The sequence below is a fragment of the Macaca thibetana genome, chromosome 13 (genome assembly GCF_024542745.1).
Source record: "Macaca thibetana thibetana isolate TM-01 chromosome 13, ASM2454274v1, whole genome shotgun sequence".
Taxonomy (NCBI): Eukaryota; Metazoa; Chordata; class Mammalia; order Primates; family Cercopithecidae; genus Macaca; species Macaca thibetana.
The window spans coordinates 5,672,849-5,696,233 of record NC_065590.1 but is presented as its reverse complement, the minus strand read 5'-3'; the positions used below and the strand labels follow the sequence as shown (position 1 = coordinate 5,696,233).

The 23,385-nt window shown below is 39.7% G+C and overlaps 1 protein-coding gene across 50 annotated transcripts in view; it reads right to left on the bottom strand.

Annotated features, from left to right (window-relative positions):
• MAP4K4 (mitogen-activated protein kinase kinase kinase kinase 4) overlaps window positions 1-23,385 on the bottom strand; it is a 190,082-nt gene that overhangs the window by 2,440 nt on the left and 164,257 nt on the right. For 8 of the 50 annotated variants that reach the window (XM_050754985.1, XM_050755003.1, XM_050754999.1 and 5 more), the window contains 12 exons: window positions 22,970-23,121; window positions 22,230-22,336; window positions 19,695-19,870; window positions 19,077-19,197; window positions 15,718-15,835; window positions 15,229-15,399; window positions 12,348-12,491; window positions 6,431-6,565; window positions 3,822-3,922; window positions 1,811-1,960; window positions 1,106-1,265; window positions 119-258 (listed from right to left, as the gene is read on the bottom strand). In XM_050754985.1, the coding sequence (XP_050610942.1) occupies window positions 119-258; window positions 1,106-1,265; window positions 1,811-1,960; window positions 3,822-3,922; window positions 6,431-6,565; window positions 12,348-12,491; window positions 15,229-15,399; window positions 15,718-15,835; window positions 19,077-19,197; window positions 19,695-19,870; window positions 22,230-22,336; window positions 22,970-23,121 (1,675 nt within the window). Of the gene's footprint in view, window positions 1-118; window positions 259-1,105; window positions 1,266-1,786; window positions 1,961-3,821; window positions 3,923-6,430; window positions 6,566-12,347; window positions 12,492-15,228; window positions 15,400-15,717; window positions 15,836-17,797; window positions 17,990-18,326; window positions 18,366-19,076; window positions 19,198-19,694; window positions 19,871-22,229; window positions 22,337-22,969; window positions 23,122-23,385 lie in introns of all 50 variants that reach the window. The other 42 variants (XM_050754996.1, XM_050755023.1, XM_050754986.1 and 39 more) reach the window with 16 other exon arrangements.

The window sequence follows — 23,385 nt, the reverse complement described above, 5'->3', positions numbered from 1 at the left end:
AAAAGTTCCTTGATTATTTTTATCAAAACTCCAAGGAAATTAATAATCAAACTCCATGCAAAACAAGCCATTACTAAAAGACAGAGTAACTAAAAAGAATCCATAAGAAAACCATTACCTTGTCATTGCGTTCACACAAGAATTTTAGTCTTTGAGCCCTTTTGTGCATGAACACACCATCCAAGTGACCAGTTTCCACAGATCGGATCTCTATGGCCTTCTCTCCCCAGCCCATTGTCTGATTGGATCGAATATACGCTTTTGGGGAGGGAAAAATTACAAACCATTAAAGATAAGGAAACAGCCCTGAAAAGATGCTGCTTATGTGATAAACAAATATTTTTATACTTTTAAATCTTTTTAAAATTTAAAATTTAAATGCCTAGCATTTAAATATTTGTTTTCAAGGAACTCTGCCTTTGTAACCACCTTGTCCATTCTGTGAAGGAGTGACTTGCATCAGTGGTTGATCTATTTCATTCTCCTTAGGCCTTTCATGCCTATCTAGAAAAATGAGCCACTGAGTTTAGAGTTTAGTGCACAGATTTTTATCAATCCAATCACGAGAGAAGGCAGGGAAGAGAAACGATGAGTGATCAGAGACAGTGACTTAACTACAATAAAACCAAAATAGTTTTGGAATAGAAACCCATGAAAATGTCAAATATCAGTCTTTATTACTGAACGCAAACTAGGAAACTATGCACAAGGCTGTTTGTAGTTACGGCTCTACCATTCTCAAGTGCAAATAATTTCCCTTTCTCTCCGTCTCCCTTTACCAATTCGTTACCAATTCTCTGTCTCCCTTTACAAAGTGGTCAACAAAAACATGTCCGATTTTCCTGTGGATGTTTTAAGGATTAAATGAGAGAGATTATGATAACAGGATTTTTAAAGTATAAAATAATTTCTTGGATTTTGTTGTAAAATAGACCTATGACTATTTCCACGGACTACAATCTAACTTTCTACCATCTACTGCCAACCACTCTGTTCAATGGTAGCCAAAAGGTCTGAAGGACATATAAAGTCAGCATGATAGATACATGCAGTCTCAGACACGGCTCCACGTTCACTAATGCTGCCTTTCCCAAGTTCTCCATACCTACTGACGTAGGCATCTCTCCCCACTGTAGAACTACATCCTTGGTGATCCTTCCATATGTGTTTACATAAACCCCCTCATCTTCATAGCACACCAAAAGCTCCATTCCATCTGTATTGGGGAGGATGATGATTGCATGGGGTTTGATGCTACACTGGATCTAGAGAACAGGAACAAAGTACAGGGAAGAATGTCTGTGGTTATTTCCAGCCCTGTGAAGGTGCTCAGTAAGACTCTTGGTGAATGCGCTGGTACCATATCCCTGGTGATAAATACAGCAATTAGATAACATTTGAGAATACTCATGCAAAATATATCCCCAAGTCTGCTCTTTCCCAGTAATATACTCTACTGACTCACATCTCCTGAGGCCCATGAAACATATTTGGATGCTGGGCTCCAACTGAGAACCACTGCCAACCCAGGGATGTTCTGGCCTGCCAGCAACTGCCCCAAATCCATCCCATGTTAGTCAAAGCAAGGGCTAAGAGGTTTTCACAAGGGCTCCACAGAGCCAGGAAGGTGGATTTCCACTTGTCTAAGAGCTTGGAGCTACTGAAAATTGCTTATCATTTAAATACTCACCCCCACACCGAGGGGAAATGAAGAATCCCTGCTTGTGTTAGTTCACTAAGCAGAGTAAAGAAAAAAGTCAAAACAAAATGAAGCCAGTCAACCAACCATAGAGTGTGGGTTCTTTCTTACGTGTGTTGGTAGATAAATGTCATAGACTGATCCGGAATCCACATCAACAGCATGGAATCCAGCACAGGATCCATAGATCACTTTCAACCTCTGGCCTTCCTCAACAGTGAGATCCACCAGTAATGGCTTATGTACCAATTCTCCAAATGACTGCAAAGAAGCCATAAGAGAGAAGTGAGAAGATGAAGGAGAACTTACTTCTAACAGATCAAACTAGAGAAGACCCAACATACTCAGTTATTCCATTACTGAGCCACACTGGCAACAACCGTAAGCAACAATACTCTACAAAATTAGTCTTTATTATGTTTTTGCCTGTTAATTAGCATCTGGAAGATACTTCTTCCAGAAGTTATGTTCCAAATCTCCCTATCCAGACCAAGATTTCTGCTCTGTCACTTACTGTGCTGTTGGCTGCCTTGATCAGAAAAGCATGCACAGTAAAATAGCGAGGACTTTCCCAAGCATACTACTCAACTATTCAAATGCACAGGAGAGCAACGGGAGTTGTAGGAGTCACACACTGAAAACTGTGTCACTATTACCATACTAACCTCTATCTGAACTATAAAGATCTCTAATTTTCTGACTAGACTAAAATGGTGAAAAGGCTGTATGTGCTACAACAGCTTGGATTGTGCTGGTGGTCTCCGTTTTTCATTGACATCACTACCCACAGTTCACAAGACTAGGATAATGAAACAGCAGCTTTAAATCAGGTAATATGTATAAAACCAACTAGCACGGTACCTGGTATATAAAGAATATCAAGGTCAGATCTCAGAAGATAATATAACTGTATAACCAATTATCTTTATTCAGTAACACTTGGATTTATTTTTTAAGCAAATATTGTAACTCCATTTATCCTGCTTCACTGGGAAATCAAGCACTAGGCAATCCAAAAATATAAATTTTCCAAATAAATTAAACTTACCCCTTCAATAAAATAAAATAAAAAAACTATTCTAAAAAGCCAATCACCAGGCAATGTGAGGTATATTTGTAAATTCCATGAGTATTTTTGTGAACTCCCAAATGAAAACAGTCCTAATTTTAACACTAAGTACTCAATCATTTACTTTCCTAAAACTGTATACATGCAAAATGGCAAAAACATCTTAATTTATACATTAGTTCAGATGTTATACCTGAGTTTTTTATTTAAACAAAAATGGAATCATATGAAATATTTTAACGTTTTTCACTTACTATGTAATACTGTTCTTTGTCATTAGAATTTCTGTAATTTAATTTTTAATTAGTATTTTATGAACAGATATACCTTAAAACTGCCCGTCAGACACAGTTTTGTTATCAAAAACACATCTAAATCTTTATACGCATCCATGACTCAGGTGAAGGTCACCTTTTTAACTGGAGGGTGGAAGTGCTGTTCTCTCTTCCTCTGTTACCACATTGCCACATCAATTATAGTGTCTACCCAACATTTATCTCTCTCTCCTTCTCACTCTGTGGGCTTAGAAAGCAGATTAACTAAGCTTATTACATTACATTACATTAGAAATGGTTTCTTATGATAAAGTTATATGCTATATTAGCACATAGCTTTTATATTAGCAATTTTAACAGTTCAGACTTTTTTTTTTTTTTTTTTTTTTTTTTTTTTTTTTTTTTTTTGAGACGGAGTCTCGCTCTGTCACCCAGGCTGGAGTGCAGTGGCCGGATCTCAGCTCACTGCAAGCTCTGCCTCCCGGGTTCACGCCATTCTCCTGCCTCAGCCTCCCGAGTAGCTGGGACTACAGGCGCCTGCCACCTCGCCCGGCTAAGTTTTTGTATTTTTAGTAGAGACGGGGTTTCACTGTGTTAGCCAGGATGGTCTTGATCTCCTGACCTCGTGATCCGCCCGTCTCGGCCTCCCAAAGTGCTGGGATTACAGGCTTGAGCCACCGCGCCCGGCCCCCAGTTCAGACTTTTTAAATGTATTCCCTGACTCTTGGTTGCAGCTTGCATGGCCAATACTATTTTAAAATTCACTTGATGTTGTTACCTTAAAGGCCATAAATTTGTGATATGGCTTTGGTGCCCACGCATAGACTTCCACAGAACTCTTCAAAGCAATCACCAGAAATTTGATTCTTTCATATTTTACTGAAAAACAGTAAATAAAAAAGCAAGGGAAGCACAGTCAGTATCAACATAGCCCTCTAAACTGTTTTAGTTGTCTTCTGCAAACTTTATAAATATGCCTTCTATTTATTCATCCAAACAAGCAGGGGAAAAATTCAGAGACAGATCACACCTCATAGTTTCCTTTTCCAACTCTTTAATGTAGTTTGACCATCAATGAGTACTTTCACTAATGATCCTCATCTTCTTATAAAAGATTCCAAGATATTTTCTAATCAAGGACAATGCCAGGTATACCACCCTAAAGTCTTCAAGGGCTCAGTATCACTCCAAATGAATAACAACATGATTGATCAGCCAAGAGACTTCTGAAACATACAGAGAGACTGAGGTACTCCTTACAACTTTCCCGAGTCCTGCATGGGGCTCACACAGACTGAGGAAGAAAAAAGGCTTATACTAAAATATTCAGGAGTCTTGGATTCTACCAACAGAAGTATCTGTGCACAAGTCCAAGTATCACTAAGACCATTTCCTGATCTACAGAAGTAGTAAAACTGCCTCCTTCCCATAGCTATTTTGGTGCCCTTACTGCCAGGCAACTCTGACAAAACAGGTACTCCCAGGGGTCCCTGAGTACATGTGACTTACTAATGCAGATCCATGATTTCTTTACAAGCTGACATCACACCACTACTTGATTCCTTCTTTGCGCATGAAAGAGAACTTGTTAACTGATAACTCCCCTTGTTAAACTCTACATATTACCACTGTTTAAATAAATCAATAAACAAACATTAAGACACAAAGGTTTCTAAGAGTTTGACAAAACCAGTACTGTTTCACAGACATCTGCGATGATAGAAATTCTCTGTATCTGTACTGCTAATATGATGACCACGACACACATGGGGCTATTGGACACTCAGAATGTACTAATGATATTGAGGGTTAAATTTTAAGGTTTACTTAATTTTTGTTAATTTAATATACATTTAAATAGCTCCCTGTTCCTGGTGGCAACCATAATGACAACGAATGAATGATATTATCCACACTTGTTTCCTGAAAATACTTATGATTCATTCTGTACGAGTGACAGGCAAAAAGACTATTGTTCTGTTCTGGGGGAGAAGCCCAACAGACTTTTAACATGTCTGCCTCTTGCTCCCCCTGTAGGATAATCCATTCATGTACATTTCATCTGTTATGAGCTGTTTCATTATATTTAGCCTTAGATGATTTTAGTTATACCTCAACAAATAAAAACACTTTCCACTTCCAGAAAATCCTAATCCTAAAATCTATCCTAAGCAGATAGTTCTCTTTCCCGTATCATCAGAATCGTCTGAGATACTGAGGCAGCTCCCACAATCACCACTAACCAATGAGCTGAGGGGTGCAGACAGACTACACGAACAAGGCAACGCCAAGCATGACAACATCCCTGCGAACAGAGGAACTGATGATGTACAGATTTTCATAAACACAGAAAAAAGAAAACACGCAAGCAGAAACATTCAATAGGTCCGTAACATTAATCAGTTTTAGGTATATAGAAAAACTTCCTGTTTAAATTCTGTTAAGAATATCACATCTTTCCCATAAAACTTTAATTTAGCTAAGGTCCATTTTTTCTCCCGTATGTCTAACATTTGTCCCAGTATTTTGTTTTTTTCATATTAAAAAAAAAAAAATGGTTTTGATTAGCTGGGCATGGTGGCAGGTGCCTGTAATCCCAACTACTCAGGAGGCTGAGGCAGAATTGCTTGAACCCGGGAGGTGGAGGTTGCAGTGAGCTGAGATCACACCACTGCACTCCAGCCTGGGCAACAAGAGCAAAACTCCATCTCAAAAAAAAAAAAAAAAAAAAAAAGTTCCGGTTTTGTTTCTGTAAGATTTTATTTCATGAGAATCACTGCTTCATGCCAAGGAGAAAAAAACAATACAATTGCCATAAAACACTGACTGGCCAGCTGGGCTCACTTACTAGTGAGGAGCACAGTAGCTGTGCACAGGCACTTAATTCAAAACGGCAGGCCATAAGCCCTAGAGTCAAACTCTCAAACTCTCTTACCAGTGCCTGCCAAGGACCTTCAGACCTCTAAGTGGAGAATAAGCCTGGCATGTAAAAAAGGACTCAAGTCAGCTGGCTTCCACTGGCAAGATTTCCTTAAAGAGGTTACCGTGAACCACATCTTACAGAGGACAGGAATGTGGACTGTCAAAGAGGAGGAGTGGAAAGACTCTCACAAGATGAACAGCGTAGGGGAGACTGAGGGTGGAGTGAGTTGCAGGGACCAACTCTGTTATGCATATAGGTGCACAGAGGGAATAAGACAATGTCTAGATGAGACTTCAAGATTAGAATGTGCCTTGGAAACAGAACACCAGAAATGATTCACGTGTTTCAGAAACAAGTTTATTATTACAAACTTCCAAAAAACCCGTGAAAATTTAAAGTTTAAAATTCAAACTGAAATCTAATTAAACTCTGGAAAAACAAAATATGACGCTTCTAGAACTTACCAACTTTATAATGTACACATCCTTCCAAATCCCCTACGGTTGTCCATCCCTGCTTCTTCTCAACTTCTGGATCATTGTGAAGTATTTTATTTCTTAACCAGGACAAATAGTAGACACGTAACTTATCCTTTTTGCCTAGCAAAACAAATATAAATATTTTACATGCATATTCAGAAGTAGGTCTCATCATTAATAACAATAGTAACCCAAAGAAACTTCTACAAAGAGTACATATCATTTCCTCCAAGAAAACCCCTTTGTATCAAAGTTTTACTAGAAACTCAATTCAAGTTGCTCAGATGGACTTTTGAAATCCCTACAGAATTATCACTGGGTACAGGCCTGGGCTAGAGGGAAAGTTTTTAAAAAACAATAAATTCACACTTATGTAGATGGGTAGTATCAATAAACTACAAAGTAATACAAATATCTGCATAATACAACCAAAAAAGCTTATAAGATGCTTTCACATGAACTATGCCATCTGATTCTCAAAACCCTCTAGAGTAGCTACTATCTCCCATTTGACAGATGAGCACAAGGGTTAAATCAATCACTTAATGCCAGCACTTAAACCTAGGGAAAGGCAAGTCACAAGCTGGAGATGTGTACCACAGAAACAGCTGACAAGGGAGTCATATCCAGAATATGTAAAGAACTCCTACAAATCAAATAGAACAGAAGATAACCCAATAGAAAAACTGGACGTGCCACTGTAACCGGAACTTCGCAAAAGAAGTGATCTCAGAAACACACAAAAAGATGCTCGTTCTCAACAGTAATAACGTGTGTTAAAACAATAATGAGATGATTTCATACACCTATTGGAATGTCTAAAATTTAAAAGTGACAATATCAAAGGTAGGCAAGGTGTGGAACAACTAGAAACTTCAGAAACTAGTGTGTAAACTGTTAGAACTGCTTTTGTAAGTTTGGCATTATCTATTAAAATAGGACATGTGCATATCTTACATATGATCTGGTAATCTCTCTCCTAATGTAAGTGTATGTGTATGCCCCCAAGTACACCAACAGGAATGTTCATAGCAGCATGGTTCCTAATAGCCCCAAACAGGAAACATTAATCTCTGAATGGATAGTAAAATGAGTAAATACATTGTGGTGTAGTCATCTAAAGGAACAAAGAGAAACTACAGCTACAAGCAACAACATAAACGATGGTGGGCAAAGCCAGCCACACATTCACATCAACAAGCTAAGAAGAAAAATCACATGATCGTATCAACAGATGCAGAAAAACATTTGACAAAACCCAACACCTACTCACAATAAAAACTTTCAGGAAAATAGGAATAGAGGAGGAACTGCCTCAATTTGATAAGAAACATCTACCATAAAACCCTACTGCTAATGTCATACATAACGGCAAGAAACTAGATGCTTTCCTTGTAAGATAGACAACAAGGGAAAGATTTCCCTTCTCATAACTCCTAGTAAATGTTATATTGGGTGTCCTAGCTAATGCAATTAGAAAAAAAAGGGAAATAAAACATACAAGGACTGGGAAGGAAGAAATAAAACTGTCTTTCTTCACAGAAGACATGATTGTCTACATAGAAAATCCTGAAGAACCAATAAAAAAAAAAAAATCCAAAACCAACCAACCAACCAAAAACCCTGCTGGAACTAACAAGCGATTATAGCAAGAATTATAGCAAGGTTGCAGGATACAAGCCTAATAAAATAAAAAGGTTGGTCACTTTCCTGTATTTCCTGTTTACCAGCAACAAACCATTAGAATTTAAAATTAAGACTACAACACCATTTATACTAGTACTTAAAAAAACAAAACGGGTACAATAAATCTAATAAAATTAGTCCTTTGCTAGTTTTATTTAAAGAAAACTGCAAATTCTGATGAAATGAAAGAAGAACTAAATAAATGGAGAGAGATTTCCATCTTAATGGATAGAAGATTCAGTATTGTCAAGACATCAGTTCTTCCCAACTTGATCCACAGAGTCAATTCTAATCAAAGTCCCAAGTTATTATGTATGCATCAATAAGCTGACTCTAGAGGCAAAGACCCAACACAGTCAACACAATATTTAAAAAGAACAAAGTTGAAAGACTGACAGTACCTGACTTCAAGATTTACTATAAATCTACAGTAATCAACACAGTGTGGTTATTAGCACCAAAAGAGACAAATACATAAATGGAAAAAAAAGAAAAAATGAGCCCAGAAATAGAACTATATGCCGGGCGTGGTGGCTCATGCCTGTAATCCCAGTACTTTGTGGGGCAGAGGTAGGCGGATCACAAGGTCAGGAGTTCGAGACCAGCCTGACCAACATGGTGAAACCCCGTCTCTACTAAAAATACAAAAATTAGCCAGGCATGGTGGCACGTGCCTGTAATCCCAGCTACTCGGGAGGCTGAGGCAGGAGAATTACTTGAACCTGGGAGGCGGAGGTTATGGTGAGCCGTGATCTCACCAATGCACTCCAGCCTGGATGACAGATCAAGACTCCGTCTCAGAAACAAGAAACAGAACTATACAAATAGTAGTAATCTTTGACAAAGGAGCACAAGCAATTCAATGGAGAAAGGCTGGTCTTTTTAACGAATGCTGCTGCAACAACTAGATACCCACATGCAGAAGAAACCACCACTACACAAACTTTGAAACTTTCACAAAAATCACTTCAAAATGGATCATGGACCTAAATGTGAAACACAAAGCTATAAAGCAGATTCTAGAAGGTAACAGAAGAAAATCCAAGCGACTCTGGATTTGGCAATGACTTTTTAGACACAATACCAGAAGCACAATTCATGAAAGAAAAAGCTAGTAAGTTGGACTTCACTAAAATTAAAAACTTCACTTCTGTAAAAGACATCATTCCACAGCATGAACAAGCAAGCCACAAACGGGCAGAAAGTATCTGCAAAACACATACCTGACAAGAGACTTAAATCCAAAATAAAACTCAACAATAAGAGAGCAACAATCCAATTACAAAATGGATTAAAGATAGAAGAAATACCTCGCCAGAAGATATACATAGGAGATGTACCATATGTCATTAGGAAACTGCAAATTAAAGTGAGATATGCCTATTAATTCCTACACCCCTTCAGAATGGCTAAACTGCAAAATACTGAAAAAACGTTTAGAAAAAGTCTCAAAAAAAAAAAAAAAAAAAGACATAGCCGTCACTAGAACACATACTGTTTTATCATTAGATAAAATTAGTTCAATGAAGGCAAAATTGACCTAACGTGTTCAAAGTCTGGACAGTGCTTGCCTCTGGGGGCAGTCCCTGGGTGGCTTCACAGGGCAGTTTTGGGGTGCTGGCAATGTTCCATGTCTTCAGCACGGTGGGGCTATCTGGATGGATTCTGAGTGTGACAGCTCACTGAGCTGTATGCTTATCTGTACTTTCTGTGTATGTCATACTTCAGTATCATCCTTTTAACTTTTGGGGAATTGTTTGCAGGAAAATATTCAATACATGTTAAGAGAAGAAAAAGACCACATAGTTTTACATATAATGTTTTGTTTCCATCTTGTGAGATATATTTACAGAAAAGAGGAGAGGGAAATACAAAATGTTAGTAAGAGTTACCTCTGAGATTGGGGTGACATTTTGTTTTAGTCTTCCTAAGTTTTTTCTATTTTTGAAGCTTCCTACAATTGACATGTACTACATTTATGATTGTGAAAACCATTAAAAGCTAATAAGGAAGGAAAAAAAACAGAAAAGTAGAACAAAAAATGATTACTGGTATCAGCTGATTATAATGGTTAATTTGTTTTTTTTGAGACAGGATCTCACTCTGTCACCCAGGCTGGAGTGCAGTGGTGCTATCACAGCTTACTGCAGCCTCAACATCCCAGGCAAAAGCAATCCTCCTGCTCTGGCCTCTCAAATTGCTTGCATTACAGGCATAGGCCGCCGCACCTGGTCTCAGCTGATTACTGATCCCCATGAACTGTCTAGTTTCACTGGATCACTAAATGCAGATTTGTTTTCTCCAACTTAAATAACTACCAGCCATCAGAACTCTAGTTTTAAATGGCTGTTTCCTCATTTAAGTATAAATAGTGAAATTTTTGCATTTCAAGAAACTCCTTTACTTAACAACCAAAAGCATATATGAGAAATAAAATAACTACAAGCAAATATGTTACATAACAAGCTTGTACTAACAAGCAGATAATTAAATCAAAACCATTGGTGGTTTCATAAGTGATTATAATATCATAAGTGACTGTAAGTGGTGGTATACAAGACCCATTTAAAGTCTTACAATTTTGCATACCATTTGACCAAGCAATAACACTAATTATTAGGAAATTATGATCTATGTAACATGGTATGCGCCTAAAGGTTAAGTAAGCTACCAGTATATCTGTGAAAAATGTTCACATGAGAGAAAAAAAAAAGGGAATATACCTAAAGGGCAACAAGAGAAGATAAGTAAATACATTTTAATACATCTATGCAAGGAAACAGCCTGTGGTCATATACAATGGAGACCATGGAAGGATGTTCAATGGCATGGAGAAAGCAGACTACGTGTTTTGGACAATCAGGCCTGGATGGGATACACCCGAACTTCAGGACAGAGGTTGCCATGGACAGGTAGATGGGGGAGGAACAGGGATGCTGACCGTATATACAACAGTGTACTGTGACAACTGTTCAAACCAGCGAGTTATAGTTAGTACGTGGGTGCCATTATTCCTATTATCCCCTGTATGTTTGAAATATTGTATAACCATTTTTATGCAGATTTTTTCCCTTAAGTGTATAGTGAGTGTGATGTATGCTTAAAAGACTGGAAGTTAAAAACTTACAAAAGTTAAAAGATATGATCTCTGGATGATTTTACTTTTTATTTCTCCTAGTTGTTTTCCTGTAGTAGTTTATATTATACAATTTACACTAAGAAAAATGCTCTTCTTAAAAAGAGACGTAAGCGCCTGTAATCCCAGCACTTCAGGAGGCCAAGGTGGGCAGATCACGAGGTCAGGAGATCGAGACCATCCTGGCTAACATGGTGAAACCCAGTGTCTACTAAAAATACAAAAAATTAGCTGGGCGTGGTGGCAGCGCCTGTAGTCCCAGCTACTTGGGAGGCTGAGGCAGGAGAATGGCGTGAACCCGGGAGGCGGAGCTTGCTCTGAGTGGAGATCGCGCCACTGCACTCCAGCCTGGGCGACAGAGCGAGACTCTGTCTCAAAATAAATAAATAAAAATAAAAATAAAAAAGAGACATAATTGTCTTAATTCGCATAATAAAAACCATTAATACTACACTTTTACAATAACGGCAAAGAATACTTCCTTTTGCACGTACAAAAATTAGCCGGGCGTGGTGGTGCTCGCCTGTAGTCCCAGCTACTCAGGAGGCTGAGGCAGGAGAAATGCTTGAACCCAAGGAGGTGGAGGTTGCAGTGAGCCGAGATCACACCACTGCACTCCAGCCGGGCAACAGAGCGAGACTCTGTCTCAAAAAAAAAAAAACAAAAAAAAAAAGTCTGGTGGAAAGGAGTGGCCAGAGACCTACATATTGGATAAGGCAAATGAAATCTAACAAGCAACTGGGCAGAGAGAGCAGTGAGAGATGCCAGTGAGAAAGCATACATTCGTATGCTTCTCAAGACTGCTTTTGGAGGAGCCACAGATCAAATGCGCGTGTGTGAGTTGCATCTGAATACATCTTCAGCTCACATGATTGTCAAGCCTCGATGCGGCTGTATCTTATTTAATCAGTACATCAGAGAATGAGCTAACTGAAGTTTAGTGTGTAAAGCTACAATACTGTTAAGATTGTTTAGTGTGCAAAGCGACGACATTGTAAAACAACCTTGTAAAGCTACAAGATTGTTAACAATAGTGTTAAGATGGTGTCACATATTCTGCTTTACAAAACAAATACTCACCAGATATTGTCACCAAGACATTCAAGCCCTCAAGTACGTCCATTTGTTGAAATCGTCTTCGGTTGATCAGAGGATAGACCTTCCCTTGGCCACTTCTGTCCAGCAGCATCAGGCCACTCTCTGTACCCACTAGCAAATTCACTCCTGTTTCAGGGACACAGAAAGGCCTCAATTTTATGCTATGCTTGGCAAATCCCCAGGTTGCACAGAAAGGATAACATCATCTATTTGGAAAAAAGTGCAGCTTCCTTAATTCACCCAGAAGAAGAAATCCTTAAAATAGTCAGAGGTCAAATAGTTAAAGTAACCAATCCTGTAACACATCACCATGTAGCAATGATGCTGACATATTTAAACATAAGAAAGGATAAGGGAAAGAAAAAGAAACCCTTATCCCATCAATTTCCTTAATAATCCATTAGTTTCTAATTCTTCCTCAGTTCCTCGAGAATGTTATATGCTGATTATTTCCTGTCTTTACAGATTCTATGTCTAATTAGCCACATCACACATTTGAACAAACCTTCACCTGATACCATGATCTCTTTGTGCTTCCTTATCTTTCATTGGCAAATCTCTGGAATGGGCCACATACAGCCCTCAAATCCTTAACAGCTTATGATTTGGCTTCCATCACTCACGTTTAAGCTTTTCTTAAAGATTACTTTCCACCATCATCAAGAAACAACTGCACTCAGTTCTCTTGTCCCTCCATTTCTTAGGACTATCAAAATATTGTGACCTCCCCATGTGACTCACCCTATTTCTCTAACCTTGTACTGTCACAGTCTCCACACTCTTCTGCTGTGATGTGACATCTCCTTCCTTGTTTCCACACCTGCCCTCTGCTTCTTCAGTGGAGACATTTCCACTGGTGTCCATTTGGTGACACACACACACCTGTGTGTGAGCGTGCCTCAAAACCAGTGACTCCTAATTCCACGCTGCTACTTTGCCTCCTGCTTTCCACCCAGATCTCTACTGAAACTAGCCTCATAACTTTTGTCATTTCTATCAACAGCTCCCAAGCTGCTCTGCAAAACTAGCTAAAACTGGCCACTAGAGCCAGAGAAAACCTCTTCTCTGTGCCTACTTTCCCTTTCCTCTGCTCTCACAATTGTTCAGGCTTTGGCAGCCTTATAAGTGATGGACAGAGACCTTAATTAAGGTTGTTAAAGGAGCTTCTCTCTACTTTCTCATGATGTACATCCAATCAATCCTAATCTTGCTAAAATACTCAAGTTATGACTACCTTCAAAAACTGCAGATTCCATGTAGAAATTGTCCCAAAGGCCTTGGGCTGGCATCTAAGACTGATTACCGCTTGGCCAAAGCACTTCTCCCTCTTGATCATTCATGTATTTCCCCAAATGCTCTTGTTCCTTGATCTAGAACCTTCACTGTCAGAATCACCTTTGTAACATGTAGCACAGACAACCTTACATTCCTAGGGAATTGGATACATGTATGTATGTGCTGATTTCCTCAGTCATCAACTCATCAAGACAAGGAATAAAGTATTTGTGCAGAGGGAGTGAGGGGGAAGAATATCATGGCACACACACGTATGCCCACACCCCATTTCCAGATAATTTGAAATAAATAATTGTGACGGCACTGACAGAACAACGCTCCTAGAGCTGTCTCTCAGTTCGTGCCTGGTCCCTATCGAGTTGACCGAGTTGGGATTATCCCAACATCTGGAGGAGAGTATCCACCCAAGCAATGCTTGTGGGGATACTGATTTAATGCTTAGAGATTAAAAAAAAAATGCTGTACAACTTAAAGAAAAATATTTAAATATGTAATATGTGATTTATTTTCATATAATTTTATTTGTGAGGTTGGCCATTCTGCCCTGACTATATCCTTGTCAAGGTGGAACTTATTTGAATATTATGCTTAGTGTTTTCCCTGCATATATCTAGGCAAATTGATCTAAAACAGCTCAGAAATTATTGGCAGAAAAGACACATATTTATTGATAGAACTGCTGCCAGACAGATACCATTTCAAAGGTTCTATTTTACACAATATTTTGTTATTTTCCTGGTCAATCTTCAGTATCAAGTAGATTTTTTTAAACTCCTATGTCAAGAATCTGGTAATAACTACACAAAATATGAGCCTTGTGACAAAATATTATTTGCATTTCTAAAAATAAACATATAAACATCAACCTCAAGATTTTACAGTGAGAAGGAATGAGGGAGTAACAAGATAAGCTGAAGACTCTTTTCAAAACACAAAAGCTGAAGGTATTGTGGCACTTACACTCTATCTTCTACTTCTCCATGATATATTTCCAAATTGTATAATTGTACAGTTGTATAATTTTATAAAGTACTGAATGCTAATAGTCAAAAGAATATAGTCACTGTGAAGTCCTTGGAAATTACGAGCATGAAAAATGAAAAATACTGGGTTGCATGTTGCAGTAAGTTTTTATAAATATACTTCTCCAACATTTCCACTGCTAGATATGATTGAATTTTATAGTGAAAACAGTCAACCTCAGGGTTCAGGGGTACAATGTACACTATTGAGTATAATGTGCACTATTTGGGTTGATGGTTACACTAAAAACCCAGACTTCACCACTATACAATATATCCATGTAACAAAACTACTACTAAAAATTTGTTCAATAAAAATAAAATGGAGATTAATCATTCCAATATTTGACAGTTAAAATGAGTCAAGCATATACATGTGCCACACCAGTCTGCTAATACACCACTCTGCATGTGACAGGAGATGGGCATCACAGAAGTCTTCCATCCTGTCTATCCACAAACTATTCAAAGCAGTACTTCTCTAAAAGACCAGCCACTGCTCAGAATAAAAATGAAAGTGTTAAGAGTAGTGGCTAGACACCTACCCCATAAGGCAGCACACAGAATTTCAGAGTTAAACCTCTTCTTGTATTTACGAATCTCTGGGGTATCACTCTGTGGCCTAGTGTTGGTAGGATTCACATTGACCACTGAGCCTTTCCGGGTAGGATCTTGCCTTATGGCTTCTGGTCTCATCCCATCACAGGAAAATCCCACTGAAACACAATACATTTGAAATTATTTTCTGTACACACACACACCATGCCTGCCTCCCTCCCCCAATACACTTCGAGTAAATATTCATGTGGTATAACCAACACTTTGTCAAAGAGAAGGTATCTGTAAGCAATATATATGGAAAAAGGAAATGGACTCTGCAGAGCATTGCAATTAAGGCAATCCAACTGGGATGGGAAGTTTCTGTACCTGAGGTCTGTGCCTGTGAACAACCAGCTACACCTAAGCCACCCAAAAGAGCAACTCAAAGATAAAGTCCCATTTGTCAGCTGCTTTCTTGTTGCTACTGTACTTACCCACAGAAGTCACTGTTGTTCCACTAGATGGAGAAATCTGTAGTAATCTGGGGTCTATAAAAGGTGTAAAGGAGGAGGAAGATTTGTGTTTCTGGAGTGTGCTACTAGCGGACTGAGTCTGCAATGTAAATTTCAATGTTATTAATACAACTGGCATTTTTAAAATGAACATTAAAAATATACATTTCAATTCACTTCTGTGTTGCACTAACTATTTCCCAATACTTTGCTCTATTTCTCTTGCATCATTACCCCAAAAAATGCTCTGCAGGGAGCTTCCACATGGCATAGCAACCCTGAGGGCAGGCTGCTTTACTTGGAACCACTGCAGGAGCCATATCTCTACCAGAGACATTGCTCATTTACAAAGCGGTGCTGCAAGCTACCAATGAAATCTATATTTCGTGTGCCTAGCTTTAAAACAAATTAAGTAAATACTTATAATGAAACTCCTAAAGGAGGTCTGAAATGTCTATCTCAATTCACCCATTTCTGAATTTATTCTCCTACCCAAAAGAGTCCAAATAACCTATGCTGGAATATTGGCAATTATTAATAATTCTAGTTATTTTAAATTGAGCCTCTTGCCAGAAAGCTACAGAAGCTTTGGCTACTGTTGTTTTAGGTGCATCACCATTAAACCCATACCAAATGGGGACTCATTAGTGAAAGTGCAAATGACAAAAGAAGGCACATCCTTTTGATCTTTTAGGAGCACTAGTGTTTTGGTTAATAATGTAACTTAAGACAAAAAAACACAAAGAAAGTGAAACAAATTGTTAAGTGGAAATGTAATGACAATTAAAAACAAAACAAACAGAAAAATAAATTTGCCGGTTTAGTGAGTTAAGGGTTATAGTAAAATACTGCACATTAGAGCGAAATGGAGCAAAGTTTAAAATATAAATATAAGGAGGAATGTGAGTGTAGGTGGGAAATAGATCTCAGGAGAAAAAAGGAACATGTCTGATCAAGTGCTTTTGTCCTGTACCATTGGACCCCTCCATGGACACCGAGAGTCGCCATGTCCTAGAGCCCATGCCCTCCCCGAAGCCTCCCACCTGAACGTCTGTCCCCTGGCAGCTTCCCTCCCTGTCCCATGAGTCAGTGGCCAGTCCAGTCGATGCCAAGCCTGTCTAGGAAGCGGTTGACTTGCCCCTGCTCCTCAGGAGGAGAGGATTTTTCTGATTCTTTCTAACCTCCCTCAACTGGTAGATAAAGGCACTGAAACCAAATCTTCTGTGGAATCAAATCACTTGTTTAATTCAGTACGGGTGCTCGAGTGGGCTACGTCACTACACCTGGAGTATAACCCTGTTCAAAGAGCAAAGAATCACCCAGACTGAGCTAACACCCAGACTGAGCACCACAACCAAGCCTTCAAAGGAGCACACAGATTTCCCACACAAAATTTTAAATTAAAAACAAGCTCAAACCTTTGCCCTTCTTAACATCCTAATTTTTTCTAGGTTTCCCAAAAATAATTCGGCTTCTAAACCACTGAGTGATTATAAATTTCAAAGAACGAAATCCTTAACAGAGTTGGTGAAAACAAGTAAGAGTAATCAACCAACAGCCACCCCCAAAACAAGGAAAAAAAAAAAACAAAAAACACCAGCTCTGTTTGAAAGAGACTCCTGTACAGGATAACAAGTTTGTCCAGGTAAGGCCAAGCCTGCTGAACCGAATCTTCCTATATTTTATTTATTGGATAAAAAGAATGAAAAAGGCAGATTCCACAAATGACTATAAGAATTTCATGCCAAATACATAATATGGATCTGAGGATACAGCATTTTATTTAGACTTTAAAAAAAAAAACTAGAAAGCCATGCAACTCTACTTATCTAGAGAACAGTAAACAGTGAACTGGCAAGTTTTGGGGAGCTGATCTAGGGTTAAGGGGTTTATATGCAGATCTGAAACATGTTACTTGGGGTTGGGGAGAAGGGTAGGTGACAGAGAAAGCAGGGTGGGAAGGGAAGGGGTGAGGGTGTTGGAAAGGTCTCCTTTGCAAACTAACTCCTAGGCAGTGCTGGTCTAACCCCAGGCAAGCAGCCAGCTGTGGTGCGAGACATACCTCATTAGCAGTGAGCTTGTCCTGGGGTGTCTGTGGGGACATGGTGGGTGTCGGCTGGCTGGAGGATGGGGAGGAGGAGGTGGAGGAAGTGGAGGAGGAATGGCTTTGCTGTAAGAGATCTGGCAAGAGGTGAATGCGACCGGCAAAGCCATTGCTCTCATGATGGCTGGCACGCTTTTGGTCAACTGTACTCTGTAGAAAAAACAGGCACACTTGTCTCGCTCAAGCGCAGCTCAAATTGCCTATGGCCCTATTGATAACTGCTTTGTTTAAGGTGCTGCGTGACTTATAAATTCTGCTAAATTACCAAGGAAAAACCAAAGAAATTAGCCTGAACTGCTCACACTTCCTCACCAAATGCCTAACTTGAGCCAACAGAATTCAAAGTACCTCATCTGGTGGCTGCACAACTAGAGCAGTGAGTGTTTGTTTAATCTGGTTTATCTGTTGCGCTAGCTTCTGTTACCAAAACCAGTATCCTTTTTTTTTTTTCTTTTTAAATCTTTCTTTGTAAAGCTCCAGAAAGTACCTGTGGATTCTCTGAATCCTGGTCTTTTCCATGTTCTTCCTACTTTCCATCCGAATGCATTGCCATAGCATGAAACACAATTAGGGCAAAGTCCAAAATACTAAATAGGTGCCCTGTTCTATTTAAATGAGAAGCGCATCACTTTAATTAAGTCTAAGCTAAGAAACGAACAGACAGTTAAAAAGCTTAGTGATCCAAACTGAGCATATCTGGGTGGCACACATTTAATTATTCAACAAGTGAAAAACTAACATTTTGGAACACAGAAGAGAAACCTCCCGAACCCTTCTGCTCTCCGAGTCTCTGGGCCTGTGATGAGGCTCGTCCTGCCTGCCTCACCTGCTCCCGCTGTGGTGCTGCAGACACTCAGAGCCAAGCGTGCTCTGCAGAGCCAAGGTGGTTACTCTGCCAGACTCCAGACCTGCTTCCTCACTCTGCGAGCCTGTTTAAGGACTCCCTGTGGCTTCTCTCCCCCTCAGACATAGACTGTGAGACTCAGCGCGGTGCTTGAATGAGGGCTGCCGCAGACATGCAGAGGAGCAGCGATGTGGGGTGGAGACTACTCGCTACCTTCCGGGCATGCAGTACACACCTGCCTCCCTAGCCCCCGACACTTGACACTTGACCCTCTGGGACTTGTTAACATGAAAACAGATGATGATGGAGAAACAGCATGAGTGAGTGAATGAGCAAGTGGGTTAATGACCACAGGAGAAGCTCAGCCTCTGACGACAGAGAAGACACGGGTACCTGGCGGACGATTAGAGTGCCCTCCTTGGATGGGGTCATGGCCGGCTCACTTTCTACATCATCATGGACAATCATGGTTTTCACAGATTCCGTTTCACCATTGCTCAAATTCAGAGATGACCTATAGAGACAAAATCCAGAAGTGAAAGGCCTTAATCTCTGGAGTCAAGGAGATCCTGTTTATGCTTTTTGCCTTCTCAAAATCAAAACATGAGAGGAGGCTACCGGTATAAAGCCTCCTCCAAAAAAGCAACTGCTTAGCTTTCTCCCTTTAACAAAGAACTTCCTTCCAGTGCCATTTGTTTCTGAGCAAAAACTTAGAATGAGTAATCACAGCTCATTAAAGTAGTTATATCAAACTGAAATTTCCCCTGGATCATATATCCTCCAATCAAAAGGAAAAAATAAAGTACACGCTGGGGTGCTGGGGGAAGCACTGACACATGCACACACCAGCGAGGAGAAGGGGAAACACAAGGCGGCCTGCTGCTGAATCCATGAGAACTACGTAGCAAGTGCTCATGGGGTCACGCAATAGTCTAGGCACAACTGGGTCCCAGCGGAAAGCAGGCTCTGAGAGAAAACTCTCATCAGCTCTAAAAGAGGCCGGGGACTGACGCTGCTCTGGTGTCCTCCGGTCCCGAGGTGGACTCGTCGGCCCCTTCCTGCTCCACATCATCGTCCTCCTCATCTGTCGTCCCCGACTCCTCACTGGATGAGGAGTAGTCCGTCACTTTGTGAGGCGGCCGTACATCTTCCACCGCTCGAAGCTCTTTGGCCAGTGCGGTCAGATCCTAAAGCAAAGGACAGAGAAGAGAGAGTTAAGTAAGGCAACAGGGGGGCAGGGACAGGAGAAGATGAGAAGTTCTTTAACCATAAATTGCCACAATGTCAGTTTTGTAAGACTTTTGTAGAGTAGTTACCCAGTTTCATAAGAAAGTGAGCTCCTAATGGCTTTTGATAGAAAAGACCAAAGAAAGTCAAGAGAAAGATAAAAAAAAAAACAGAAGACACCAAAAAAAAGTCAAAGATGTCATACACAGTTCAAATCCCATGCCAATAAAAAAACACAATGATCTGCTTATGATAAGCTCACAGTATTGTTGTTTTTTAATATGAGGTAAAATTCTAGATCAACAAATGTATATACACAGACCCTTGGGCTTTGTTGTAAGGACATCTCCCCATATGACAAAGTCTTCTTTAGACGTAGCAACGCTCTAGTTAAACAGGCCTGATATAAAAGGTTTTGAGGGATACATTTTTATTTTACTTCAACTTTTATTATTTAAAAACTTCAACGCTCTAAGGTTTAATATTTAATAAATGTTTATATTTACTATTTGTAGGATATTTATGAAATTTTAATAAATATTAACATTTTACTATAATCAACATTTTAGGTTTAATATTTTATTAATAAAAGTTGTAGAAACGTAACTTCCCTCCCACAACTCTTTAAATCAGGCCTATTTAGCTAGAGGCTTGCTTTCTGGACTGCCCCCTTTAAAGAAGACTTTGTCATATAGGCATGTGTCTTCACACCAAAGCTCAAGGATCTGTGTATATACGTTTGCTGATCTAGAATTTTACCTCATACTGAAAAACAAAAAAAAACAAAAAACTTCAAACCTACATTACAATGAAAGAGGAGTGAAGTGAGCACTAGGATGCCATTTACATCTCACTTCACTGACTGTTCACGACCTGCCACATTCATGGACAAGTCCGAGACACATGAAGAGACAGTGGCAACCCTGAGTGTGGGGGCAGGAGGCTATGGGCGTCCCTATCGCCCTCCTTCAAGCCTTACTACATCCCCCTGTAACACCACCTATGAATAGGAATATCCGAAAGAAAAGAAACCAGTAGTGGAATTTGTTCCAAAGGCTTCGTTTCCCTTTACTCTTCCACACTGAGGTATTCTTAAAACTCAATCAATCCACCAAATAATAATTTTCAAGAGTGATTACTATTTATACTCCACATTTTCATATAAAACTCCAAATTTCATCTTTTTTTGGGAATTTTATTTAAAAGTAACCACTTTTTTAAAAGGCAGTCTATGTAATTCTTTTTGTCTTTTATTTCTAGCAGTTCCAACTTGGTTTTCTTTTTTTTTTTTCCCACAGTTGAGAATGTTTCTTTTCTTTGAGCTTGAGCCTCTGAAATTACAGTGATTGGACTCTGAGTCTTGCTATTAGTATTTCGTGGTGATAGCTGCAGCTTTTTAAACAGTTACTCAAAAAAGCTACATTTAATAACAATAAATACAGCAAATGTTATGTTAAGAAAGCTGGAGTAAAGTTTAAGGTTTTTAAATTCCAGAAAAGAACAAGAAGTCAAGTTGAGGAAGGAGCAGGACCGCAATTGAATACAAGCTGAGCTGACAGGCGGTCGGAGGGCTGCTCTGAGGCGGAACTTTTCAGAGATGCCGCTTACCACTTCGCCCTTCGGGACAGCGCAGTTTCGTGGAGTCCGAGGAGCCACCGTTGAGGAGGAATGCACAGTACAAGGAAGCACGGGAGAAAGAAGGGGAGAGGGAGAAGTACAGAAATCAGTTCAAGCAGGAAATGAAAACTCTGACAGGCTTAAAATTCCGCGAAGTGTGCATAATTACGTGGTCAGGTAACATCAGAGGGATTAAAAGAGAAGGGTGAGAAGCAGTCACAACTATCACCCCAGGTACCAAAAAGCAGAAGGTAGGCAACCAGTGAGTTTAAGAAGGTGATTTTTAAAAACTTACTCTAAAAGCCAGTATTGTAAATGACAAACCAGAATAAATAAAGGTTAATGCCAAGAAAGAGATAAAAAACCTTTCCTTTTGTATTTTTTTAAAAACATCAGTTTCCTTAGAAGGAAGTTTCGTTAAATAAAAACTATACTTTGTTCTGCATTATTTTGTAAGGCTGACTGTACACCAAGTGTATGGCTGGAACAATAGAACACAAAGTTTCACCCACTTGAGACTTTATGCAGGGAAAGCAGGTGACACCAATGTAAGGGAACAAATATGTCTGGGGTCTAGGTCATTCCTTATAATTCCTCAAATCTGTGAGGGGCCCTCGCAGAAGAGACTGCAGGCCTCTCAACCACATATTTTTAATAGAAAGATCGCATTCAAGTCTGAAATAAGTAAAACTGATTTTGCACAATCCTTACAGCAGGCTTGAGCGGTCTGAAAACTTCTTTTTTATCTTCAGGTTTTTTCACTGCGTTTTCCAGGCGCTGAGATGGAGAGCCTTCAGACTTGGATGACGCTATTGGGTTTAAAAGGGACAAGATGGACGGACACATATCAACATATGGATGCGGATTACGAAGCTGCCCTGCCCACCCCGCCCACTCCTGTCTGCGCATTCATGGCAGGCTCTCCACATGCAGGTATGAACTACAGAGCAGAGAGGGCCCAAGGAGGGCTCCAGCAGCCTTCCTGACTCTTTTACTTAAACCCTCCATCATCACACTCACTTTGACACGTGTTCACAATGTATACCTTGTCACAGTATGTCAGTAATACAATAGAGGGAATATTCACTCATCTATTACAAGTACATTAAAATAACCAATACTGATGACGGTATAGGCTCTGCAGCCCAGACTGAAAGAAATGGGTTCAAATCCTAGCTCACACATTAGCCCATTACTTTGGAAAAGTTAGTTAATCCCACTAAATTGTAAAGCACTCACAGTGCTAGGTATATATAAAGCTCTCAAAATTTAGCTCCTTTATGATTAAAATCAGGATGACTATTATTGTCACTGGCAACCTATGCTAAAACATTGTTTTGTGATGTGTGGCTACACGCAAACCACAGATTAAGACGAACTTCCAATATATGGATCACAGCCCAAAACATTAGCAGGGAAAAGGCAAAGGAAAGGCAGCCTACATCTCACTCTGAAGCGTTCCCCGGAGCCACTCTGAGACCCAGGGTGAGACCCGGGCTGGGATCCTGAGTTGCTGGACCCTGAGGAGCTGCCACTGCCAGGTCTGGGCACCAGCTTCTCCACTCTCTCCCACAGAAGCCTGGGCTCAATACTGCTGTGAGAAAAGAAGAAAAAAGAACAGCTAATGCATCATCTCTAGATGCCGTACCATCGTGTGTCCATCCAATGTCTTTAAAATGTAGGGAGGAGAAAAACAGTCTATAAACAGCATTCAACATTAAATTCACCAAAAGATAAAATGACATTATTCATGGATTTTTATCTCATATATTTTAAGTTTGTATGCTAAATGGTATCCTACCATTAGATCTAAAATCATCAGGCGTGATATAATACTACTGTTCAGTGTAGAAGTAGC